General features: G+C 39.3%; 1 protein-coding gene across 1 annotated transcript; it reads right to left on the bottom strand.

Annotated features, from left to right (window-relative positions):
• Positions 1-9,385: 9,385 nt before the first annotated feature.
• Positions 9,386-12,536, bottom strand: LOC143847909 (uncharacterized). The gene is made up of 4 exons (XM_077356695.1): positions 11,904-12,536; positions 10,365-11,765; positions 9,519-10,277; positions 9,386-9,394 (listed from the first exon to the last, which is right to left on the bottom strand). Exons 1-4 carry the CDS (start codon positions 12,534-12,536, stop codon positions 9,386-9,388), a joined length of 2,802 nt encoding a protein of 933 aa, XP_077212810.1.
• Between the last annotated feature and the right edge of the window lie 9,534 nt (positions 12,537-22,070).

Here is a 22,070-nt window from a genome sequence, read left to right as displayed (position 1 = left end):
ACACAGGGCTGACATGGGATTGATACACGTAGGGCTGACATGGGATTGACACACACAGGGCTGTCATGGGATTGACACACACAGGACTGACATGGGGCTGATACACGTAGGATTGACATGGGGCTGATACACATAGGATTGACATGGGGCTGATATACACGTCAAAAATGGGCTTAGATAATAATGATACTTCTACATCTTAACTTCAATTTCATAATTGAATCTAGAATTTTTACCCCTGAAACATTATTACGATTTCTAGAAAGAAATCCTTACATAGCAACTACAAAATGGATAGATGAGTTTATGCCATTATTAGAGCAAAACTGAACTAGTATAACACCTTGGCTAAATGATATAAATAATCAGTGATAAGGATTATAAGGAAATGTGTTTGAATTAAAATATTGTTCACATAAAAACTACTCTGAACTGTACAAGTAGCACAATATGTCACTGATATAAGACTTAAAATTTTGAACTAAAAAATGATCATGCTAATGCCATTTTCAGAAAAAATTCTAAAAATGTAATTATAGGATTTAAACTATGGACATAAACAACCAAGCATCTCGAGCCCACATAATTTCAGTCTTATACAATCTAAGAATTAAGAAGAGAAATAGACATAAGCAAAAAGAAATGATATTGGAAGCCTTGAGCTATGAGGTAACAGAGAGAAATATAAACGAGGTTTCAATGTGGCTGCCAAAACAATGTTATAAGAGATGTTATTATCAGAGAGACAGCTGACAACACAAAATCATAAGGGCTGTTATGATCAAGGGGATGGCTGCTACAAATCAAGAGGATAAGAGCTGATACAACCATAAGTGTGTGAGGGGCTGCTATTCTCAAAGGTATAGGAAATAACAATGGCTACACTCCCATCATATCTAGCCGATATTAACCTCATTACCCAAACATCTCAGAGATAATATTCATTAGAATTTAGGTAGAAAATACATTGTTCTAGAGTATATATAACAACTTTTTTAATAAAAAAAAATTTAAACACAAGGAAAACAGAGTATCAAAACCTTCAAACGTTAATATTTGCATTCCATTGTAGAGTAAGAAAAACGAAACTAAATGATAGACACTAAAAAATAAATGTAGTATTATGATGAAAATTAACACGTTCAAGACATAAGATCAATGTAATAGTTATATATATAAATCAGTCATACTTATTAAAGATTTAGGCTTCAAAATATAACCTGATAAACATAAAAATTTCTCAGCTAATGATACAACTATTTAACAGGTTGATTTCTCAAGCCACGAAACTTCTGCAACGATGACAAAATTCTAGAGTCCTATAATTTTATATATGTAATTCCACTGAAGCATAAATTAAGAAAGCCTAAAACGTATATCATAGCGACAATATTTCAACATTACCAGTGACTAAAAAAAAAATTCAGAAACAGAGCAATCCATTTCTAAGTGATGTGAAATTCAAAATTTCAGATTAACAAGGAAATTTCTCCCTAAAATTTCTAACACAATTAAATGAAAAATCCTATTAATTATCACAGATGAATTTAAGGAATTTGTTATTCAATTGGAAATAACACTCACACAATCATGAATCACAGATATAACTAGTAGAATCATGAACAAGTTTAAATAAAATACTTTAGAAATTATAATTTGATTTTTAAATCAAAAATGAATTATCACCTTACCTCCACCTTGATCCGAACCTTCTTCCCTTTGCTTCTTATGAATCAAACCTGGATCTCCTCTTTTCACGAAGAATCACTTATATATCTCGAAAGAAATATTTTCCTTCAGCTTCTCAAGAAATATCGTGCTGAATACTCATCAATTTATCCAAATCTCTCTGCTCTTTACAAAGCTGAAGCTTAGGCCACTACTAGAAGATAGATCTGAGATTTAGAGCTCGAATTAGGGTTTCCTAGCTCGGATCTAAAGTATTTAGGGCTCTTAGTTAGGGTTTCGAGAAATAAGCAGATGAAAATCTATCTATAGATGAAGAAAACAAAAAGAAAGTGAAAATCTATATAGAGAAAAAGTAAAGAAGGACTTTGATCGGAGAAGGCCGGAATCTAGTGAAGTTAGCCGGAGAAGATAACCGGAATTTGACAAATCTTACCAGAAATGATAATGATTCAACAGATCTGATGAAGTAATATCAAGATCTAATAGAATCTTACCGAAAGTTGGAGTTAGCTGAAGGTTTTGAAAGAAGATAATCAAAGTGATGGATGATCTTAAGGGCCGGCCAGAGTTTGAGTTCGCCGGAGAAGATGATCCAGTCGGAAAATTGGCCGAAAGATAATCGGAGAAGAAATAGAAACGGATTTAGGGTTTGGATCGCACGAGATCTATTCTCTCTCTCTAACTTCGCAGAGCTTCTCTCTCTAGAAAAAGGAAAAATGGAAATTCTGAATTTTTTCTCTCTTCTCCCTTTTTTAAGCTGGTGATTTTTTATTTTTATAAAAAATTTGGGAAATGATATTGGCACTACCACTGATAAGCGCACAAATGTGCGACCCTGACCGGATGATTCACCCCCCTACAGCTTGATAACTGCACTAACTCCGCTTGTCTTTTTTGAATTTTCTTGGTGGATTTTTCTGAAATTTTGCCGAGACAATTCTGAGATCCTAAGGCTTCTGAAAATGTATTCATGGGTATTTTGGGGTCTTTGGATAACTTGAATTTTTCCTAAAATACAAGGTTTTTAGGGTAAAATGAAAAACCTAGTGAGCCACCCCTATTTACACTACATATACCTTCTCAACCCGATTGCTGGGCAAACAAGTCCTGATCTCGATGAAATTCTGCAAGGGGTTAGAAGAGACCCTAATCCAGCCTAGGGCGAAGTTTGAGACCCTAATGCTGAGATTCTGATGGATTTGGCACGAGCCGGGACGGTTTAGGGCTTAGTCAAAATGGGGTGTCTACAGATGCCCCTCTTTGGCAGAGCGTGCTTGTCGCGCGAATGTCAAAGCTGAACAGACAACACATTTTGACTGGCCCAAAATTGATTGGAGAGAAAGAAGAATGAAGGAGGTGATTTTGCGAATATTGGACTTTTGGAAGGATCAGATACCTCAGGGGTTGTGATATGGAATGGATTTTTCAGGGGTTTTAGATGGAAGAGATGCCTCAGGGGTCTTCAATGGAATGGGTTTTCAATTGCTTGCTTGATGTTTTCAAAGAGACTTTGGCTTTTTCTACGTTCGGGGCGAACACTATCAAGGAGAAGTTAGATTTTACGTTCAGGACGAAAACTCTCAAGAGAAACTGGGTTCTACGCTTGGAGCGAACTGCTTTTCAAAAAGACAAAATTGATTTTACATTTGGAGCGAATGCTTTTCAAAGAGACAAATTGATTCTACGCTTGGAGCAAATGCTTTCAAGAAAAATTTGGGTTCTACGCTTGAAGCGAACTGCTTTTCAAAGAGATGAATTGATTTTACGCTTGGAGCGAAAACTTTTCAAAGAGATGAATTGATTTTACGCTTGGAGCGAAAACTTTTCAAAGAAACAAATTGATTTTGATTTTACGCTTGGAGCGAATGCTTTCAGGAAAAAATTGGGTTCTACGCTTGGAGCGAACTGCTTTTTAAAGAGATGAATTGATTTTACGCTTGGAGCGAAAACTTTTCAAAGAAACAAATTGATTTTGATTTTACGCTTGGAGCGAAAGCTTTACAAAGAGAAATTGATTTTACGCTTGGAGCGAAAGCATTTCAAAGAAAAATTTGGTTCTACGCTTAGAGCGAAAACTTTCAAAGAAAATTTGGGTTCTACGCTTGGAGCGAATGATTTTCAAAGAAAATTTGGGTTCTACGCTTGGAGCGAATGATTTCCAAAGAAAATTTGGGTTCTACGCTTGGAGCGAATGATTTTCAAAGAAAATTTGAATTTTACGCTTGGAGCGAAAACTTTCAAAGAAAATTTGGGTTCTACGCTTGGAGTGAATGATTTTCAAAGAAAATTTGAATTTTACGCTTGGAGCGAATGCTTTACAAAGAGACAAATTGATTTTACGCTTGGAGCGAAAGCTTTGATTTGATTATAAGCTTCATTTGCGAGTAGAAACTCCGCTGGGGATAATGAGGCAAATTCTTCATGAAATGATGAAAAAGATTCTCAGAGAATTGCCAAGATAGACTTTCAAAGAAATTTGATTAAGGAGTTGAATCCAAAGGCTGTGTTCAAACTCCTCTTATCTTCATTTGCTGAGAATAATCATCTCAATCATTACTCATTTGATATCTTTTATGACCTGATTACTCAAGGCATAAAAGATGCCCCTAGTATTATTATACTTCCATGACAAATTCATGAGAGAGTAAAACATAGGGAAAAAGTTAAAAATATTTTCATTTCTTGAATATTTGAGGTTACAAAGCTTTCAGGTTTACAGCAGACTGCATCTGCTTAACAACCGCTTTGCATTTCTGATGATCTCTGCCATTTCGAATTGCTCAAAACTTGCTAGATGGATTACAAAATCTACCATCCTCTGAACTCCAATCTGCTGCGCATCACCTTTGAGTAGTCACAAATTCATCACATTTTCACTTTTACCCCTTTACTTCATGCTACCCCAGCTTTGGGAGGGATATTAAACTACATAGGCTTCCCCCACACATGACTCTGAAGCTTAACCTTAATTAGGCAGAGAAAAGACTTGGACTATCCAGAAATGAAGACTTCAATGGACACAATGACTTGGACTCGAAGAGAGACTGAATCTGCTTCTTAATCTGATAAGTATTTTAAGATGGTATAGTCTACCACTCTTAGAATCTTTTGAAAACCGTATTTAAAGGTGTTTTATTCCTCTTTTCGGTATTTCCATCATGGTTATTATCCCTTTGGATTGCTTAGTCTTAACCTCCTAGCTTAGAAAGTATCAGAAGAATTTCTGCTGGCGCTTACTCAGACTTTGGAGTAGTGCCTCAGAAGAAATGAAAGTCTTGCTAGCTTACAGAGGTTTTGTCCCTTTTGAAGTCACTGCCATGACCAAATCGCCTTTTCAGATTTTCGATTTGGCGGACCGAACGCCTTATTTTTTTGCCTGGACTGTCTGCCCTTGCAGATTTTCTATCCAGCAGGCTCAGCACCCTAATTTTTGCCTAAGCCGCCCTTTCAGGTTTTCAGCTTAGCAGGTGAATGACCATAACTTTTGCCTAGACCGCCCTTGCGGGTTTTCAGTCTAGCGGGTCTAAGACTCCATTTTTTTTTCTTTTCTTTCTGTTTCTCTACAACCCGGGCTTAAGTACACCAGAAGGACTTTTAGGTAAGCTTGGGTTCAAACAGGTTACACATTTGGTAAGTTTTCATGCATTTGACCACCGAATCTGGCCCTCCAGACTGCCTACGTATCCCCAAAGAAAATGGGAATCAGGTCCGCGTAGTTCGCCCGTTTAGGGTTGTAAAGATTGTTTATTTGTTTCTTTCTTTTTCTTTTTTTTTTTGAATATTTGAAGGATTTGACCGAACCTGAATTGATCAGGCTACCTACGTACCCTGTAGAGAGGGATCAGGTCATGACGTAGTTCAGGTTATTATCTTTTATGACGCAAGTCATAAAAGATGCCCCTAGTTTGAGTTTATCAAAGAATGAAAGTTTTTTTTTTATTTAGGCCCAAAGTGTTTGCAAATGGTTTTTGACTTTGAGGTTGTTGGCTTTTGAGCTCTGATCGATCAAAGACGGCCTCCTGGTGCATCTAAGCATAGTATTTCTTTAGTTGGTCCAGGTTTGTAGGTTCTGTTAATTTTACTCCATTTTCATTGAGGAGTCTTATGGCTTTTCCAGGCAGGACTTCATCAACAATGTAAGGACCAGACCAGTTTGGTCTAAACTTCCCTCTGGGATCAAACACCGGTGCCCGGTAGGATTTCAGAACAAGATCTCCTGGTTTCAGGTCTCGGACCTTGACTTTCTTGTTGAAGGCTCTTTCGATTCTTCTCTGATACCCTTGGATGTGATACAAGGCTCTCAACCTCTTTTCATCAATCATCTGCAATTCCTGATGTCTGGCTTTGGCCCACTCAGACTCTGGCAGATTCGCTTCCATCATAACTCTTAGAGACGGGAGTCTCACTTCAACAGGGAGGACTGCTTCCATTCCATACACCAGAGAGTACGGAGTTACACCTGTAGAAGATCTGATCGATGTCCTGTAAGCCCACAAAGCAAAAGGAAGCTTGTTCGACCAGTCCTTATAAGTCTCGGTCATCTTACTGATTATGACCTTGATATTCTTATTCGCTGCTTCTACAGCCCCGTTGGTTTGCGGTCTGTAAGGAGATGACTTATGATGCTTGATTTTAAACTCTTCGCACAGGTGCACTACCTCTTTCTTGAAATGAGATCCATTGTCAGAAATCAGTTCATGAGGTACTCCATATCTGCAAATGATATTCGCACGGATGAACTTCGCAACTGTATTGGAAGTTATGGAAGCAAATGAAGCAGCTTCTATCCATTTAGTGAAATAATCAATGGCCACCAAGATATACTCGTGTCCACTTGATGATTTAGGATAGACTTTGCCAATGATGTCAATCCCCCATACTGAGAATGGCCACGGCGAGGTCATAGAATGCAGCTCTAACGGAGGCACATGAATAAGATTCGCATAAACTTGGCATTTATGACATTTCTTCACGAATGCGAAACAATCTGTTTCCATTGAGGGCCAATAGAAACCAAGTCTAAGGATTTTTCTTGACAACATTTTACCGTTCATGTGAGGACCACAAACACCTTCATGTGTTTGCTCTATGAACTCTGCAGCCCGATCTTCATCAACACACAGAAGCTGAATACCGTCAAATGACCTTCTGTACAACTCTTCACCACAAATGATGAAGTTGGCAGCGAACTTCTGAAGAGTTTTCCTCTCTTTGTTGGAAGCTTCAGGCGGATGCCCCTTGACTGAAATGAAATTTCTGATATCTGTATACCATGGTTTACCATCTGGACACCTGGCAGATATTTCAATGGCATTCACATGTGCTGGAGCCCATTGCAATCTTACAGCTAAAGGTTGAACCTCCATTGTCGCAGAAATGTCCAACATTGATGCCAGAGTAGCCAGAGCATCAGCAAAATGATTTCTTGTCCTCGACAGATGAGTGAAAGTGACATTCCTGAACTTCTTGACCAGAGATTCGAGATAAGTGTGATATGAGATCAACCTCGCCTCTTTTGTCTTCCAATCCCCATTTATTTGACAAATGATCAGGATTGAATCTCCAAATACATCGATGTCTTGAATTCGCAAAGCTAATGCTGCCTCAAGTCCTGCGATACATGCTTCATATTCAGCCATGTTGTTGGTGCATTCAAACTGCAACTTAATGGATATCGGAATGTACTCCTTCTTTGGAGATACCAAAACTGCCCCTATTCCTTGACCATGATTATTGACAGCTCCGTCAAAGTACATAAGCCATTTGGAACTCAGAGTCTCTTCTTCAATGTCCATGATCTCCTCATCAGGAAAATCAGCCTTCAGAAAAGCATTCTCCTCAACAGGAGCATCAGCTAGCTGCTCAGCAATTACCCGTCCCTTAATTGATTTTTGAGTGACATAAGTGATGTCAAACTCGGACAATAAGAGCAACCATCTAGCTGTTCTTCCTGTAAGAGCGGGTTTCTCGAACAAATATTTCAGCGGATCCATCCGTGAGAGCAGAAATATTTTATTCGACAACAGGTAATGTCTAAGCCTTTGAGTTGCCCAAACTAATGCTAAACACGTTTTTTCCAAAACAGTGTACTTGATTTCATACTCTAGCATTTTCTTGCTGATGTAGTAAATGGGTTTTTCTTTCTTAGACCCTGCCCCCTGCTGAGCAAGCATACAACCCATTGCTGTATCCGTGATGGACAAATACATCAATAATGGTTGACCAGGAATGACTGGGGACAGGACAGGCGGCAAAGACAAGCATTGCTTGACCTTTTCAAATGCTTCCTGACATTCTTCATTCTATTTCCTGGAAGAATTCTTCTTTAATAACTTGAAGATGGGTTCACACGTCATAGTTAAATGAGATATGAATCTCCTCAAATATTGCACTTTGCCAAGGAATCCACGAATCTGCTTTTCTGTTTTTGGTGGTTGCATTTCTTGGATAGCCTTGATCTTCTGAGGATCCACTTCAATTCCTCTCTCACTGACCATAAATCCAAGCAACTTTCCTGATGTGACCCCAAATACACATTTATTTGGGTTCAAGCGAAGTTGAAACTTTCGGATTCGCTCGAAGAACTTTCTCAAAGCGATTGTATGCTCTGGCCGAGTCTTGCCTTTGACAATCATGTCATCTACATAGACCTCGACTTCCTTATGAATCATGTCATGAAGAAGAGTTGTCGCAGCCCTCTGATAGGTGGCACCAGCATTCTTGAGACCAAACGGCATAACTCTGTAGCAATATGTCCCCCACTGAGTAATAAATGCCGTCTTCATCATGTCCTCAGGCGCCATTTTGATTTGGTTATACCCTGAGAATCCATCCATAAAGGATAAGAGTGCATGTCCAGCGGTATTGTCAACCAAGAGATCAATGTTCGGAAGCGGAAAATCATCTTTCGGACTTGCCTTGTTCAAATCTCTGAAATCGACACACATCCTGACTTTTCCATCTTTCTTGGGCACAGGTACAATATTTGCAAGCCATTCAGGGTACTCAACTACTTCGATGAATTTCACTTCGAGTAGTTTCTTAACCTCGTCATGAACTTTCAACTCCCATTCTGTTTTAAGTTTTCGGAGTTTTTGCTTCTTAGGTTTGATGCCCGGGATTAGAGGTAATTTGTGTTGGACAATGTCCTCGCTCAATCCCGGCATGTCGTCGTAAGACCAAGCAAAAACCTCCTTAAACTCTTTTAGCAAGGTGATTAATTCTTCGCGCTCTTCAGGAGATAAAATTTTGCCAATCCGTATCTCCCGAATTAAGGTTTCATCACCTATATTTACAGTTTCAATTTCCTCTTCAAGTGGTTTAGCTCGGCGATTCTCCTCTTGTTGAATCATATATTTGATTTCAAGGGGAGTTTCGTCGGCTACCTCATTGGATGGGGAGTCTTGATTCTTATTATTAGTTATTTGATCAGGTTTAGAAGCAGAATCAGTAGAAGAGACAAGTACAGGAATGTAAGCAAAGGAGTCTTTTATTTCATTAGAATCAATGATTACATCAGTAAAATAACCCACAGCAGGCTTTACAGACTCTGAAACAGAATGAAAAAATAAGTCGACATCAGTATCGACACAATGGGAAACATGTACAGACAAAGAATCAACAAGGACGTCCTCAAATTCGGACTCGACGCCACCAAGAATAGACTCGTCACCCACTTCAGAAGTAGACCCGACCTCTATAGTACCTGCATCAAAAGAAAAGTTAGAAATGACAGACTCTGGGATGGACTCAGAAACTGACACAAATTTTGAAACGATTGACTCTTTTGAAGGGACTGGACTATACTGAAAGAATACTTGGGGTATAACCTGTGAGGTCCAGTTATCCAAAGGTCCCTCAGCTGGGGTAATGGAGCTTCTTGGGTTTATGAAGGGTGTGTCTCTTCCAATCATTGCCACAACCGATGCCTCAACCTGAAACAAAGAGTCTAGGGATTCTGATTCAAAAATTTCAACCCAATCCGAGTCTTGCTTTTCTAATTCAGCTGTCTCTGCAATCTGCTCAAAGAAAAAGTTCTTCGGCAGTTCATCGGTAAAGAAAATCTCTAGACCTGGCAGCTTCTTCCCAGTCTCATCATACCAAGGCTCAGAAAAACCGTAAAACGGACAATCAGCCCCTTCCCTTCTGAATCTACCATTCATGACCATGCTGAACGGTCCCATTGGAAACTCCACACCCCGGCGGCGGCATGTAGCCCATCTCAACATGTAAGCCTTCATTTCTTGGACTTCCTTTCGAGTAGGCTGATATCCTAACCCGAATAATCCATTTATTGCCTTCATTAATGGCCATTCAGTCAGGCCTTGCAGATTTCTTCCCAGGCCAGCTCCCGGGATATAACTGAACCGTCGCATCATCCTTGCGACACTAACATTGGTACTTGTTAAGAACATGATCTCCTCATTCATGGCCTCTCCCATAGTAATAGTAGAGACCTCTAAGGAGAATCCTGTCAAGCTGACATCCTTGGCATTTTCATCAACTGATTCGGCAGTTATCTGCGCAATTTTAGGCTCTGGATCTCCCCGTACTGTAATCACTCTACTATTCCGGATGAACTTCAGTTTCTGATGCAACGTCGAAGGAATAACTCCGACCTTATGCAGCCAAGGTCGGCCCAGGAGAAGAAAGAAAGAGGTCTTGATATCGAGCACTTGGAATTCGACTTCAAAAGTCTCTCCTCCAATTTCGATCTCAGTGGCCAGTATCCCGATCACATCCCTTCTAGTGCCGTCGTACGCCAATATACCTTGCTCAGATGGTATGAAATCAGTTGGTTCAAACCCTAGGGTAGTGGCAGTACTTAATGGGCAAACGTTCAAAGCTGACCCATTATCAATCAAGACTTCCGGTACTCTCTTTTTATTGCAGATTATGGTTATTCGGAGAGGGCGAACATGGTCTCTTCCTTCTGGAGGCAGGTCCTCATCTGTAAAAGACAGATCTCGGGAAGCTCTTGTCGCGGCCACTAAACTGACCAGTTCATCAGGAGTAATCTCAACTGATACTTGGGACGAATTCAGCTCACGAAGCACAACCTGTCTGTGCTTTGGCGACGCCATCAGTAAACCCCAAATTGACACATTGGCTTGTGTCTTTTTCAGCTGTTTCAGCAAATTGTCCTCCTCATCATCTAAACTCTGTTTCTGCTTTTGATTCTGATGGTCAACCCCTCTTGCAACCTCAGCGGGATTCTCGACTCTGAGCTCAGCTGGCTTGAAGACTCGTCCACCACGTGTGACGTGACGGAGTTCATCACACTGGTCATTCAAGAGCGACAAATCCTCGTCCTCTAATCTTAGAACATAAGGGACTTCTTCGCTGCTCTCTCCCTCTTCAAATTTGAGGACATATGAACATTCGGCGGATTCTGCAGATCCCCCATCTCGAGCAGACAGTACATAAGGCTTCTTATCTTCTGCATCACTGTCTCCCTCTTCCCACCTCAAAACATACGGCTCTTCAGAGATGACAGCACAAATACGAGAATAATCCAAAACAACTTCCTTGGTAAGGATTGCATAAACATTTGGCGGAGGGGTTGCATGTGTCGGCAAAGGATTGCGAGTGACGTTAGGAGCTTCAACAGAAATTTTCTTTGCCTCAATCATGTCTTGGATCTTATGTTTCAAGGCCATACATCGATCAGTCAGATGTCCGACACCCTGATGGTACTCGCAATAGTAATCTTTCCTCCAATACCTCGGGAGAGGATTCAGAGCCTCCCTAGGTTCTAGCAACTCAATTTTCTTATCCCTCAACAGCTTCTTCAATGCCACTGACAAGGAATATGGCAAAGGGTCAAATCGTCTTGGCTCTTTTCTCTCCGGGCGACCTTCACCAAAATTTACTCTTCGCGCTGGCGGAGCAGTATTCATACTATGAACCTCCTTAGGTGCAACCATAGGTCTTTTTCCTTCTCTTGAATCAGAAGGAACTCTTGATCTCAAACCCTTAGACAATGCATCTTCTATTTGGGTTCCCGTCTTGATGAGATGATTGAAATCAAGAAAGTACTGGATGGCCATGTGGTGGTAGTATTGTGGAGACAAATTCTTCACAACAATTTTGATTTGCTCCTCATCTGGCAGACGATGAGTCATCTGCGCGGCTTTCCTTCTCCATCTGCGGATGAAGGAAGTGAAGGTTTCATTGTGGCCCTGCTTTAAAGCTTTCAAATCTCTTTTAGTTACGTCGATCCCCTCCTCCATGGAGAACTGCTCGACGAACCTATTGGCGATGTCTTCTAGGGTTCGGATCTCTTCAGATTTCAGGCTCAGAAACCACTTCTTAGCCACTCCGACTAAAGATCGAGGAAACAAGAGAGCAACCTGCTCTGGAGATAGACCATGCTGCTGCAGAAGCGGAAGCACTGACATCAAATGACTTCTAGGGCACCCTGTCCCGTCATATCTATCCATGTCCGGAACTTTGAATCTAGGAGGCAGTGTGACTCCTGGATAGATCATAAAATCGGCCATATTCAGCTTTTTCGGGCCTTGGAATTTTATGTTTTCCATCTCCTGGGCCAGCTTGTCTATTCTGTCTGCCATCGCTCTACCCTCATTGTCTCTCTCCAGATGAGGGAGACAATTATGCTCTGCATACTGCTCATCTTCGATATCGTCCTCGACATTCAAAACCGCGGGCCTGGCCATTGGAGGAGGAGGAGGTATAACAGAAGGGTGCTGGGCTACATGCTCTCTGGAAGTAGAACTTCTATCAGCTTTCATGCGAGCAATCTCTTCATTGATGGTGCCCAATTGCGCCAGGATAACTTTCATCATTTCATTGGTGTCCATACCATTTTGTCCATTCTCTGCCATTGTTTTAGGGGTTGGTTGGACTGGTGAAAGTATTTCTTGAAAATTCAAGGAAGGTGATAGAGGAGAAGTAAAAGAAAAAGGTGACAAGGATTGTCGGCTCAGCCTGGAATCAGATGTCTGACGGGACCAGGTTGGTTTTGAAACGAGGATTTTCTTAGGAGCAATGGTTGCTCAATCAAGAATCCTGATATGGAAATATAAACACTAGATTAAAATTTTGGTAATCGAGATAAACTATTTTGATCAAACAATGACAAAAGAAACAAAAATACACTTTCATTAATAAGATTCAAATTGTGATTACAACGAATGAAAAATATTAATCTCTAATCACAACTGGATAAACAGACTGACAATAATGGGAAATGCAGAAATCAGAATAACAAAACACGATATGGATCTTCAAGGCTCCTCAATCCGAGCTCTCCGGCTTACAGGCTCTTCCGATATTTCTCCATGTCGGAATTTGCGAGATAAACCTAACCTCCTTTCTATATTTTTGTTTCCCCAAGCAGCCACAATGGAGCGGATGAGGTCAGGAGTGAGATCTTCACAAAGAGGAGGGACTATGATTCCGGGAGGACATGGAATTCCCGTAATCTGATGGAGAATTCGCATGGGTGCATAAAAAGAAGATTTCTCGATACCCATGAGGTAAACAAATGAATGTGGGTAAGTGCTAGTAAAAACATGGAAACATGAATGACTTACCCAACGAAACTGGCTCTCCTTTACATATTGTAACCAATTGTGCCATTCATCAATAGACTGAGGTTGATTGGCTATTGGTTTCCATGTACAGAAATTCTTCAAGATATACGGATTTTGACTTTGTCGCTGAAGAATTTGAAAATTTTCACCAAGCCAGACATACAACAGCTTCACACACCCACCGAAATTGTCTTTGATTTCTCGGGAAGCAATAAGATCTAATCCCAAGAAGGTCTCTGCTAACATGGTAGGAATGGGATTCCTCCCTTTGTTAATTTGGTCTACCACGGTTAACAAGGTTAACGGAGCAACACGAGGGTTTTTCCGAATGACATATCGTGCAAAGACACTAAAAATCAAAGCATTGCGCCGACAACTCTGAAAACGAGAGTTAGTAGGATCGACGTTTTCAGAAAAAAGGGTGATGAGATTTTGAACTTGCACACACGTATCCGTTAAGCATGAAAGTGCATCAACGGTTTGATTTTTGAATAGCTTGCAAAAAATGGAATGAGAGGAATCTATGTTCGAAGATTGTATCCACAGTCCGTCTGTTGGGAGCTCTAATAAAGCACACCAATCTTCGAATATAGGACAAAGCTCGAAGGATCCAAATCGAAAAACATGAAGATTAGGATCCCAGAATCTAGTGGCTGCTTGGAGAAACTTCCAATTTATATCGGATACACTCAAATGATTGAAGGCACAGATGAACCGATCAGCCATACTCCTTTCCAAAGATTCTCGTGGAAGAGCCTTAATTGTCTCGTTTATCCAGCCTTTCAACACATTATTCGCCATAATTTTAACCTAAACACAAAGAATAGAATGGGATAATTAAGGAATGGAGAATAACTTGGAATAAACAAAGAATAAGGATGAACTTAACCATTAATCACAAGAAGGATATAATTGGCGACATCAAATGTTCCATTGATGATCAAAGATGATCAGAAACTCAGGGAAGAGACCACGGTCATAAAATGACAAAAGTAGATCATAGACCGGATCTAAATCTAAAAGGTGGACGACAAAAATGTACGATCAAGAAGATCAATAATGATAGACTATGGTCATAGAGACAGCAGACAAGCTATCGACCATATCTAAGACAGGACGAACAATAATTTGAATAATACAACAAAAGAAAGGATAAATGAGGTTTGAATTTAAAGGATGAAAACAGGTAATACTTATCATCATTGGGTCAAGGAATAAACCATAGCTATGAGTGTGACAAGTAGAAGCCACTAGCTAGGTTTAGATCTGAGAGATGAATATACACGACTGATTGATTCAAGCTAGGAATCTCTACTAGAAAGTAGGTCCTAATTTTATAATCAAAAGATATATGGACAAAAATCTCAATGAATAGAGCAAAAGATAGGCCACGACCATGAGAGGGCAAGTAAAAGCCACTGGTCGGGTCTAGATCCGAAGAACGGACTGATATGACTAATTTGATTAGATAAGGAAGCCTCACTAATGAGTAGGCTCTAATCTAATAATCAAAATATAGATATATACATATATATCCTAACCAGGGGCACCAGCCCTAAATATAATCCCGCAGAGTCAAGACACTTGACTCAAGACAGACATGTGAGTGTACTAGGACTGCGATGTAGTCACATAAGGTGAGTTACAATAATCGAAGGATAGGACATAACTCCTAAATATAGGCTTCAACATGTGTAAGCAACACATGTTCGTCCTTATATGAATGCAATATATGTATATAAGCACATGCAGATCCTAATTGGGTTTTACTAAATCAAGAAATATATCCATGTACATAATATATGTAAAAATGAAAGTAGAGCTCCGGACTCAATATCGGGTACTATGCATATGATCCATACTTTAAGTATATAACACAAGTACACCGAGTGTTATATACAGTATGCTTCATTGCTCACCGGCTGCTGTAAACACAAGTACACCGAGTGTTTACGACTGCAGCACTGGCGCATAGCTTGGAAATAGATATAACAGCGCCATCTGGATAGTGATATCCCATGAGGCACGCATTATATCTATCCCGTGGAGCCAATAATAAGAAAATCAATAAAAGAAAATAAAGAACAAAATGATGTATGCTGTGCAGTGTGTGAATCCCTTGTTTTAAACACCTATCTGGTGCCCCTGGATTCTAAGCGATTAAATTCCCATTTATAATGATTTTAGCTCAAAATTCTTCAAAATTAATAACAAATGGCATTTTAACAGAGTTAGGCAATATCTCGAAAGAATTCCCCAGCAGAGTCGCCAGCCTATGGACCCCGATCCGAGAGAGGGGACGGCGGGAGACGAGCCCCCACGCGCGAACAGTCTCAGGATCATCCACGTGAATGGAGAGCTCTACCAAGGAACTCTCGAAAGAAGTGCCCCTCACAGCATGAGTGGCGATACAAAGGGTGAGATACCTCTCGATTCGGGGACTAGCCCAGATTCGAGGCGTACCTTAAACAAAGAAGAGTCGCCATCCAAGGAAGTGGGCCAAGGATCCCATACTATGCTCTGTTGCAACGGATAACCAGAGATATAAAAGAAGGTTCGTGCCTGGTTACGAATTAGGAAGGTCCAAAGAGCACCTCGTCCGCCCAAGTGCAAGCACCTGGTCTCTTATGCCATTTACTTAATGATTTTGAAGAGTTTTGGGCAAAAGTCATATGAAATGGGAATCAATATCTCCGAGAAGACGTCTATCTAATCATGCATGTCTCGGAGATGAATAATAAGCACACATAAAAGAAATGAAAGAAGTGTCGCCTAAGAATAACTAGGTTATGAGTGTCATACCTAATTGGTGTCTGAGTTCTGGTGTGCAAACACATGCATGCTACAGCTAAAGGTATAGGATCTGTACATGAAAGTAAGAAAACACAGCAAAGCACACAACACAATTCAATTCTATACATGACTGGACAAAAATGAGTCCTAACTCTAATGCGACCTGACTCGGACCAAGATGGCCGTCCATCCCAGCTGCTCTACGTATCCCGGCCTCGGGAAGAATCGGAGTCAACGTAGTTCGATGCCCTATTCCAAACTACTATGCCTAACCATCTAGAACCACTATCCTAGACTCGATCCACTAGACTCGACTGATTTTTAAAGCTTTTTTGTACGATCACTTAAGTTCATGTGAATTGTAATTTTTAGGACTCTCTATGTGCCCTAACTAATGCAAGTTGGTTAGCCTTAAACTAATGCAGGTGGACCATACATCCTATGTGTAACTAGGCTGTGCATCCTAAAGAAAACCATGGGCTGACTATATGCTTCCTAGTCTAGCCATCGGTTCGACTACGTGTCTAACCGATCAACTTGAGGCCTCCTAACTCTAGGGACACTCACGCAACGGGACACACCATATCAACAAATCAGGACAGACATCTAACTCTAAAACAACCTAAATAGCTAGGACAGACTCCTAACTCTAAGGAAAGATCTTTTTGAAAAAGGGTTTGAATATTTTTGTAATTTTGAAAGGTTTGAAATGTTTATTTTGAAAGGTTTGGCTGGACTTGGGATGTGGATCCCAAGCTGCACTACGTACCTCGTGGAAGAGGATCAAGCCAACGTAGTTCGGAAACAGAATTCCCTAACTACTCTAAAAGACTCAAGATTTTTGAGATTTTTAGTTTTCCAGATGTTTTTGATATTTTGGTTGTTTTATAGTGTTTTTTTTGAGTTTTTGACGCAAGGGGACTGAATCCTATCATCATAAAGGGAAGATAGACTCCTGACATCCCACAAAGGTTGGATAGCATCCTATGCTTTGCGGGGGAAAAGAATAGAAACACAACTCTGCAAGGGTTGGACAGCATCCTATACCTTGCAAGAATGGATAGAAAAACACATGATTTGACGAAAGGTAGGATAGAATCTTAACCCCTATGATGATAGAATTTGATTCTTGAACAAGAGGACTGACTCTCTAGACTAAGGACGGATTCCTATGCTAGTAGACTATCAAACTAAGATAAAGCTCACAAGTAATAAGGAAAAAGAGACCTTGCGCATATTTAGCAAAGGTAAAACACCCAGCCGGGCCGGACAGCTACCTAGCCCTAGGGTGCAACAAATGTGCAACCCAATACCCATAAGGGTAAGGGTATGATGCCAAGCCGAGTAGGGTGTTCTCCCAAAACCAAAAGACGCACAAAGAGGAGGTTTAGTAAGAGAATGAGACTGGGTAAGTCTCTTAGACACATAGGTAGGATAGAGAAAAATGTTAACAAGGAAAAAGAGATCTTGTGCATATTTGGCAAAGGTAAAACACCCAGCCGGGCCGGACAGCTACCTAGCCCTAGGGTGCAACAAATGTGCAACCCAATACCCATAAGGGTCGGGGTATGATGCCAAGCCGAGCAAGGTGTTCTCCCAAAACCAAAAGACGCACAAAGAGGAGGTTTAGGAAGAAAAATGAGATTGGGTGAGACTCCTAAACAAAAAGATGAGCTCCAAGAAAGGTGCTGACGAGACATGGCATGTCTCCTAAGGATAGACTCACTAATGAGACAAAGCTTGTCTCTAAAGGATACAACTTTCTCTGTCTGAGACATAGCCTGTCTCCCTGAGAGGGCTCTAGAGAACTCTTCATTGCCCTTGCAATGAATGGATCTCTAATTTCTAGGGGATACACACCATAAAGACTTAGACAAGTCTTTTAAGCAAAGAAGGGAGTGCTACTTGGACTGAGCGAGTCCCCTATTGATGGGCTTGGGCTAACGCCTTCATCGCCCTACAAGAAAAGGAGATTCTAGTATCTAAAGAAAATTAACCGCAATCTATAAGACTGTGTTAGTCTATCAAAGAGAGAAGAAAAATCTACCAGATAATCACAAATTCCATTCTATTCTTATAAAAATAAATCAAGTACTAAACAAAGAAAACTTTTCAATAAAACAATACACGATCTATAGCAATTATAAAATGATAAACAACATTAATTAGTCCAGACCAGCCGCTGGATAGCCTAATAAAGTAAAAACAATATCAAACACTTCAAAACCAACCACAAACCCCAATACGGGGACTCCAATGAAATCAGATGATGCCAAAGTAATCATCTGATATCAAATACACATGATAATATTTCTAATCCCGCCTTGAGATCAGACAGTACTCATGTCGATGATATCGAATAGAGTAGTCATCTGATCTCCTTCTTCCTATTAAACAATTTATTTAAATAAAAAGGAATGAGTATAATAAGCTTGGATATAATCTCACCTGAACAATCCATTTATCTTCAGAATCTAACTCAAAACTAAATAAGAGGAAAGAAGAGAGGAGAGGGTACTATCATGATCCAATAAATCCCTCTAAGGGTGGGCTTGGGCTATCGCCTTCATCGCCCTTTCACAATGAGAAAGGGGGTTTAATAAAGTATAGAACATTGAGGTGACTCTAAAATTTTTCATGGCATTAGAGTATCATTATATGAATTTGTCCAATCTGAACATAGAAAGAATATAAACAATATCTTATACATAAACATTCAATTTTAAATGTCTTATTTCATAATTCCATTGCTACAAAGGTTATTATATCTCTACTACAAAATGAAAACTGCCATGTTCGAATAGGGATGAACACAAAAAATTATGAAAACCTACAGGGACCGCGGTTATATAGTGACAGACAGTAATTATGTGCAATGGCAAACAGTGAATAATAAAGGACAGCAGCTATGTGCAATGGTAAGCAGCGAACAATAAATGACAGCAGCTACATGCAGAAAAATGTGCTAAACCAGTAACAAACTTGTGTGCCATGGATGAGACAGATTATGTGCCAAAAGTGATAGTAAAAACATGCCATAGGTAACAGGTTATGTGCCAAAAGTAATAGTAATATGTGCCATGGGTGAGACAGATTATGTGCCAAAACTGTGGCGAAAATGAACAGATTTTGTGTCTAAAGCTATGACCACAAGATGGACAAATTTTATACATAAAACGGGGTCGAATTGTGCCAAAACAGGGGCTGTTTTGTGCATAATCCAGGGCTGAAATGGGGGTATCTCAAACAAGGGCTGACTTATGAGGTTGATACACACAGGTATGACATGGGACTGATACACACAGGCATGACATGGGATTGATACACACAGGGCTGACATGGGATTGACACACACAGGGCTGACATGGGATTGATACACGTAGGGCTGACATGGGATTGACACACACAGGGCTGTCATGGGATTGACACACACAGGACTGACATGGGGCTGATACACGTAGGATTGACATGGGGCTGATACACATAGGATTGACATGGGGCTGATATACACGTCAAAAATGGGCTTAGATAATAATGATACTTCTACATCTTAACTTCAATTTCATAATTGAATCTAGAATTTTTACCCCTGAAACATTATTACGATTTCTAGAAAGAAATCCTTACATAGCAACTACAAAATGGATAGATGAGTTTATGCCATTATTAGAGCAAAACTGAACTAGTATAACACCTTGGCTAAATGATATAAATAATCAGTGATAAGGATTATAAGGAAATGTGTTTGAATTAAAATATTGTTCACATAAAAACTACTCTGAACTGTACAAGTAGCACAATATGTCACTGATATAAGACTTAAAATTTTGAACTAAAAAATGATCATGCTAATGCCATTTTCAGAAAAAATTCTAAAAATGTAATTATAGGATTTAAACTATGGACATAAACAACCAAGCATCTCGAGCCCACATAATTTCAGTCTTATACAATCTAAGAATTAAGAAGAGAAATAGACATAAGCAAAAAGAAATGATATTGGAAGCCTTGAGCTATGAGGTAACAGAGAGAAATATAAACGAGGTTTCAATGTGGCTGCCAAAACAATGTTATAAGAGATGTTATTATCAGAGAGACAGCTGACAACACAAAATCATAAGGGCTGTTATGATCAAGGGGATGGCTGCTACAAATCAAGAGGATAAGAGCTGATACAACCATAAGTGTGTGAGGGGCTGCTATTCTCAAAGGTATAGGAAATAACAATGGCTACACTCCCATCATATCTAGCCGATATTAACCTCATTACCCAAACATCTCAGAGATAATATTCATTAGAATTTAGGTAGAAAATACATTGTTCTAGAGTATATATAACAACTTTTTTAATAAAAAAAAATTTAAACACAAGGAAAACAGAGTATCAAAACCTTCAAACGTTAATATTTGCATTCCATTGTAGAGTAAGAAAAACGAAACTAAATGATAGACACTAAAAAATAAATGTAGTATTATGATGAAAATTAACACGTTCAAGACATAAGATCAATGTAATAGTTATATATATAAATCAGTCATACTTATTAAAGATTTAGGCTTCAAAATATAACCTGATAAACATAAAAATTTCTCAGCTAATGATACAACTATTTAACAGGTTGATTTCTCAAGCCACGAAACTTCTGCAACGATGACAAAATTCTAGAGTCCTATAATTTTATATATGTAATTCCACTGAAGCATAAATTAAGAAAGCCTAAAACGTATATCATAGCGACAATATTTCAACATTACCAGTGACTAAAAAAAAAATTCAGAAACAGAGCAATCCATTTCTAAGTGATGTGAAATTCAAAATTTCAGATTAACAAGGAAATTTCTCCCTAAAATTTCTAACACAATTAAATGAAAAATCCTATTAATTATCACAGATGAATTTAAGGAATTTGTTATTCAATTGGAAATAACACTCACACTATCATGAATCACAGATATAACTAGTAGAATCATGAACAAGTTTAAATAAAATACTTTAGAAATTATAATTTGATTTTTAAATCAAAAATGAATTATCACCTTACCTCCACCTTGATCCGAACCTTCTTCCCTTTGCTTCTTATGAATCAAACCTGGATCTCCTCTTTTCACGAAGAATCACTTATATATCTCGAAAGAAATATTTTCCTTCAGCTTCTCAAGAAATATCGTGCTGAATACTCATCAATTTATCCAAATCTCTCTGCTCTTTACAAAGCTGAAGCTTAGGCCACTACTAGAAGATAGATCTGAGATTTAGAGCTCGAATTAGGGTTTCCTAGCTCGGATCTAAAGTATTTAGGGCTCTTAGTTAGGGTTTCGAGAAATAAGCAGATGAAAATCTATCTATAGATGAAGAAAACAAAAAGAAAGTGAAAATCTATATAGAGAAAAAGTAAAGAAGGACTTTGATCGGAGAAGGCCGGAATCTAGTGAAGTTAGCCGGAGAAGATAACCGGAATTTGACAAATCTTACCAGAAATGATAATGATTCAACAGATCTGATGAAGTAATATCAAGATCTAATAGAATCTTACCGAAAGTTGGAGTTAGCTGAAGGTTTTGAAAGAAGATAATCAAAGTGATGGATGATCTTAAGGGCCGGCCAGAGTTTGAGTTCGCCGGAGAAGATGATCCAGTCGGAAAATTGGCCGAAAGATAATCGGAGAAGAAATAGAAACGGATTTAGGGTTTGGATCGCACGAGATCTATTCTCTCTCTCTAACTTCGCAGAGCTTCTCTCTCTAGAAAAAGGAAAAATGGAAATTCTGAATTTTTTCTCTCTTCTCCCTTTTTTAAGCTGGTGATTTTTTATTTTTATAAAAAATTTGGGAAATGATATTGGCACTACCACTGATAAGCGCACAAATGTGCGACCCTGACCGGATGATTCACCCCCCTACAGCTTGATAACTGCACTAACTCCGCTTGTCTTTTTTGAATTTTCTTGGTGGATTTTTCTGAAATTTTGCCGAGACAATTCTGAGATCCTAAGGCTTCTGAAAATGTATTCATGGGTATTTTGGGGTCTTT

The sequence above is a fragment of the Tasmannia lanceolata genome, unplaced genomic scaffold, assembly GCF_043159265.1.
Source record: "Tasmannia lanceolata isolate RefF3 unplaced genomic scaffold, GAP_Taslan_0.1 ptg000016l, whole genome shotgun sequence".
In the NCBI taxonomy this organism is placed as follows: Eukaryota; Viridiplantae; Streptophyta; class Magnoliopsida; order Canellales; family Winteraceae; genus Tasmannia; species Tasmannia lanceolata.
The sequence above is the reverse complement of the archived record's forward strand: the minus strand, read 5'-3'. Positions and strand labels throughout refer to the sequence as shown.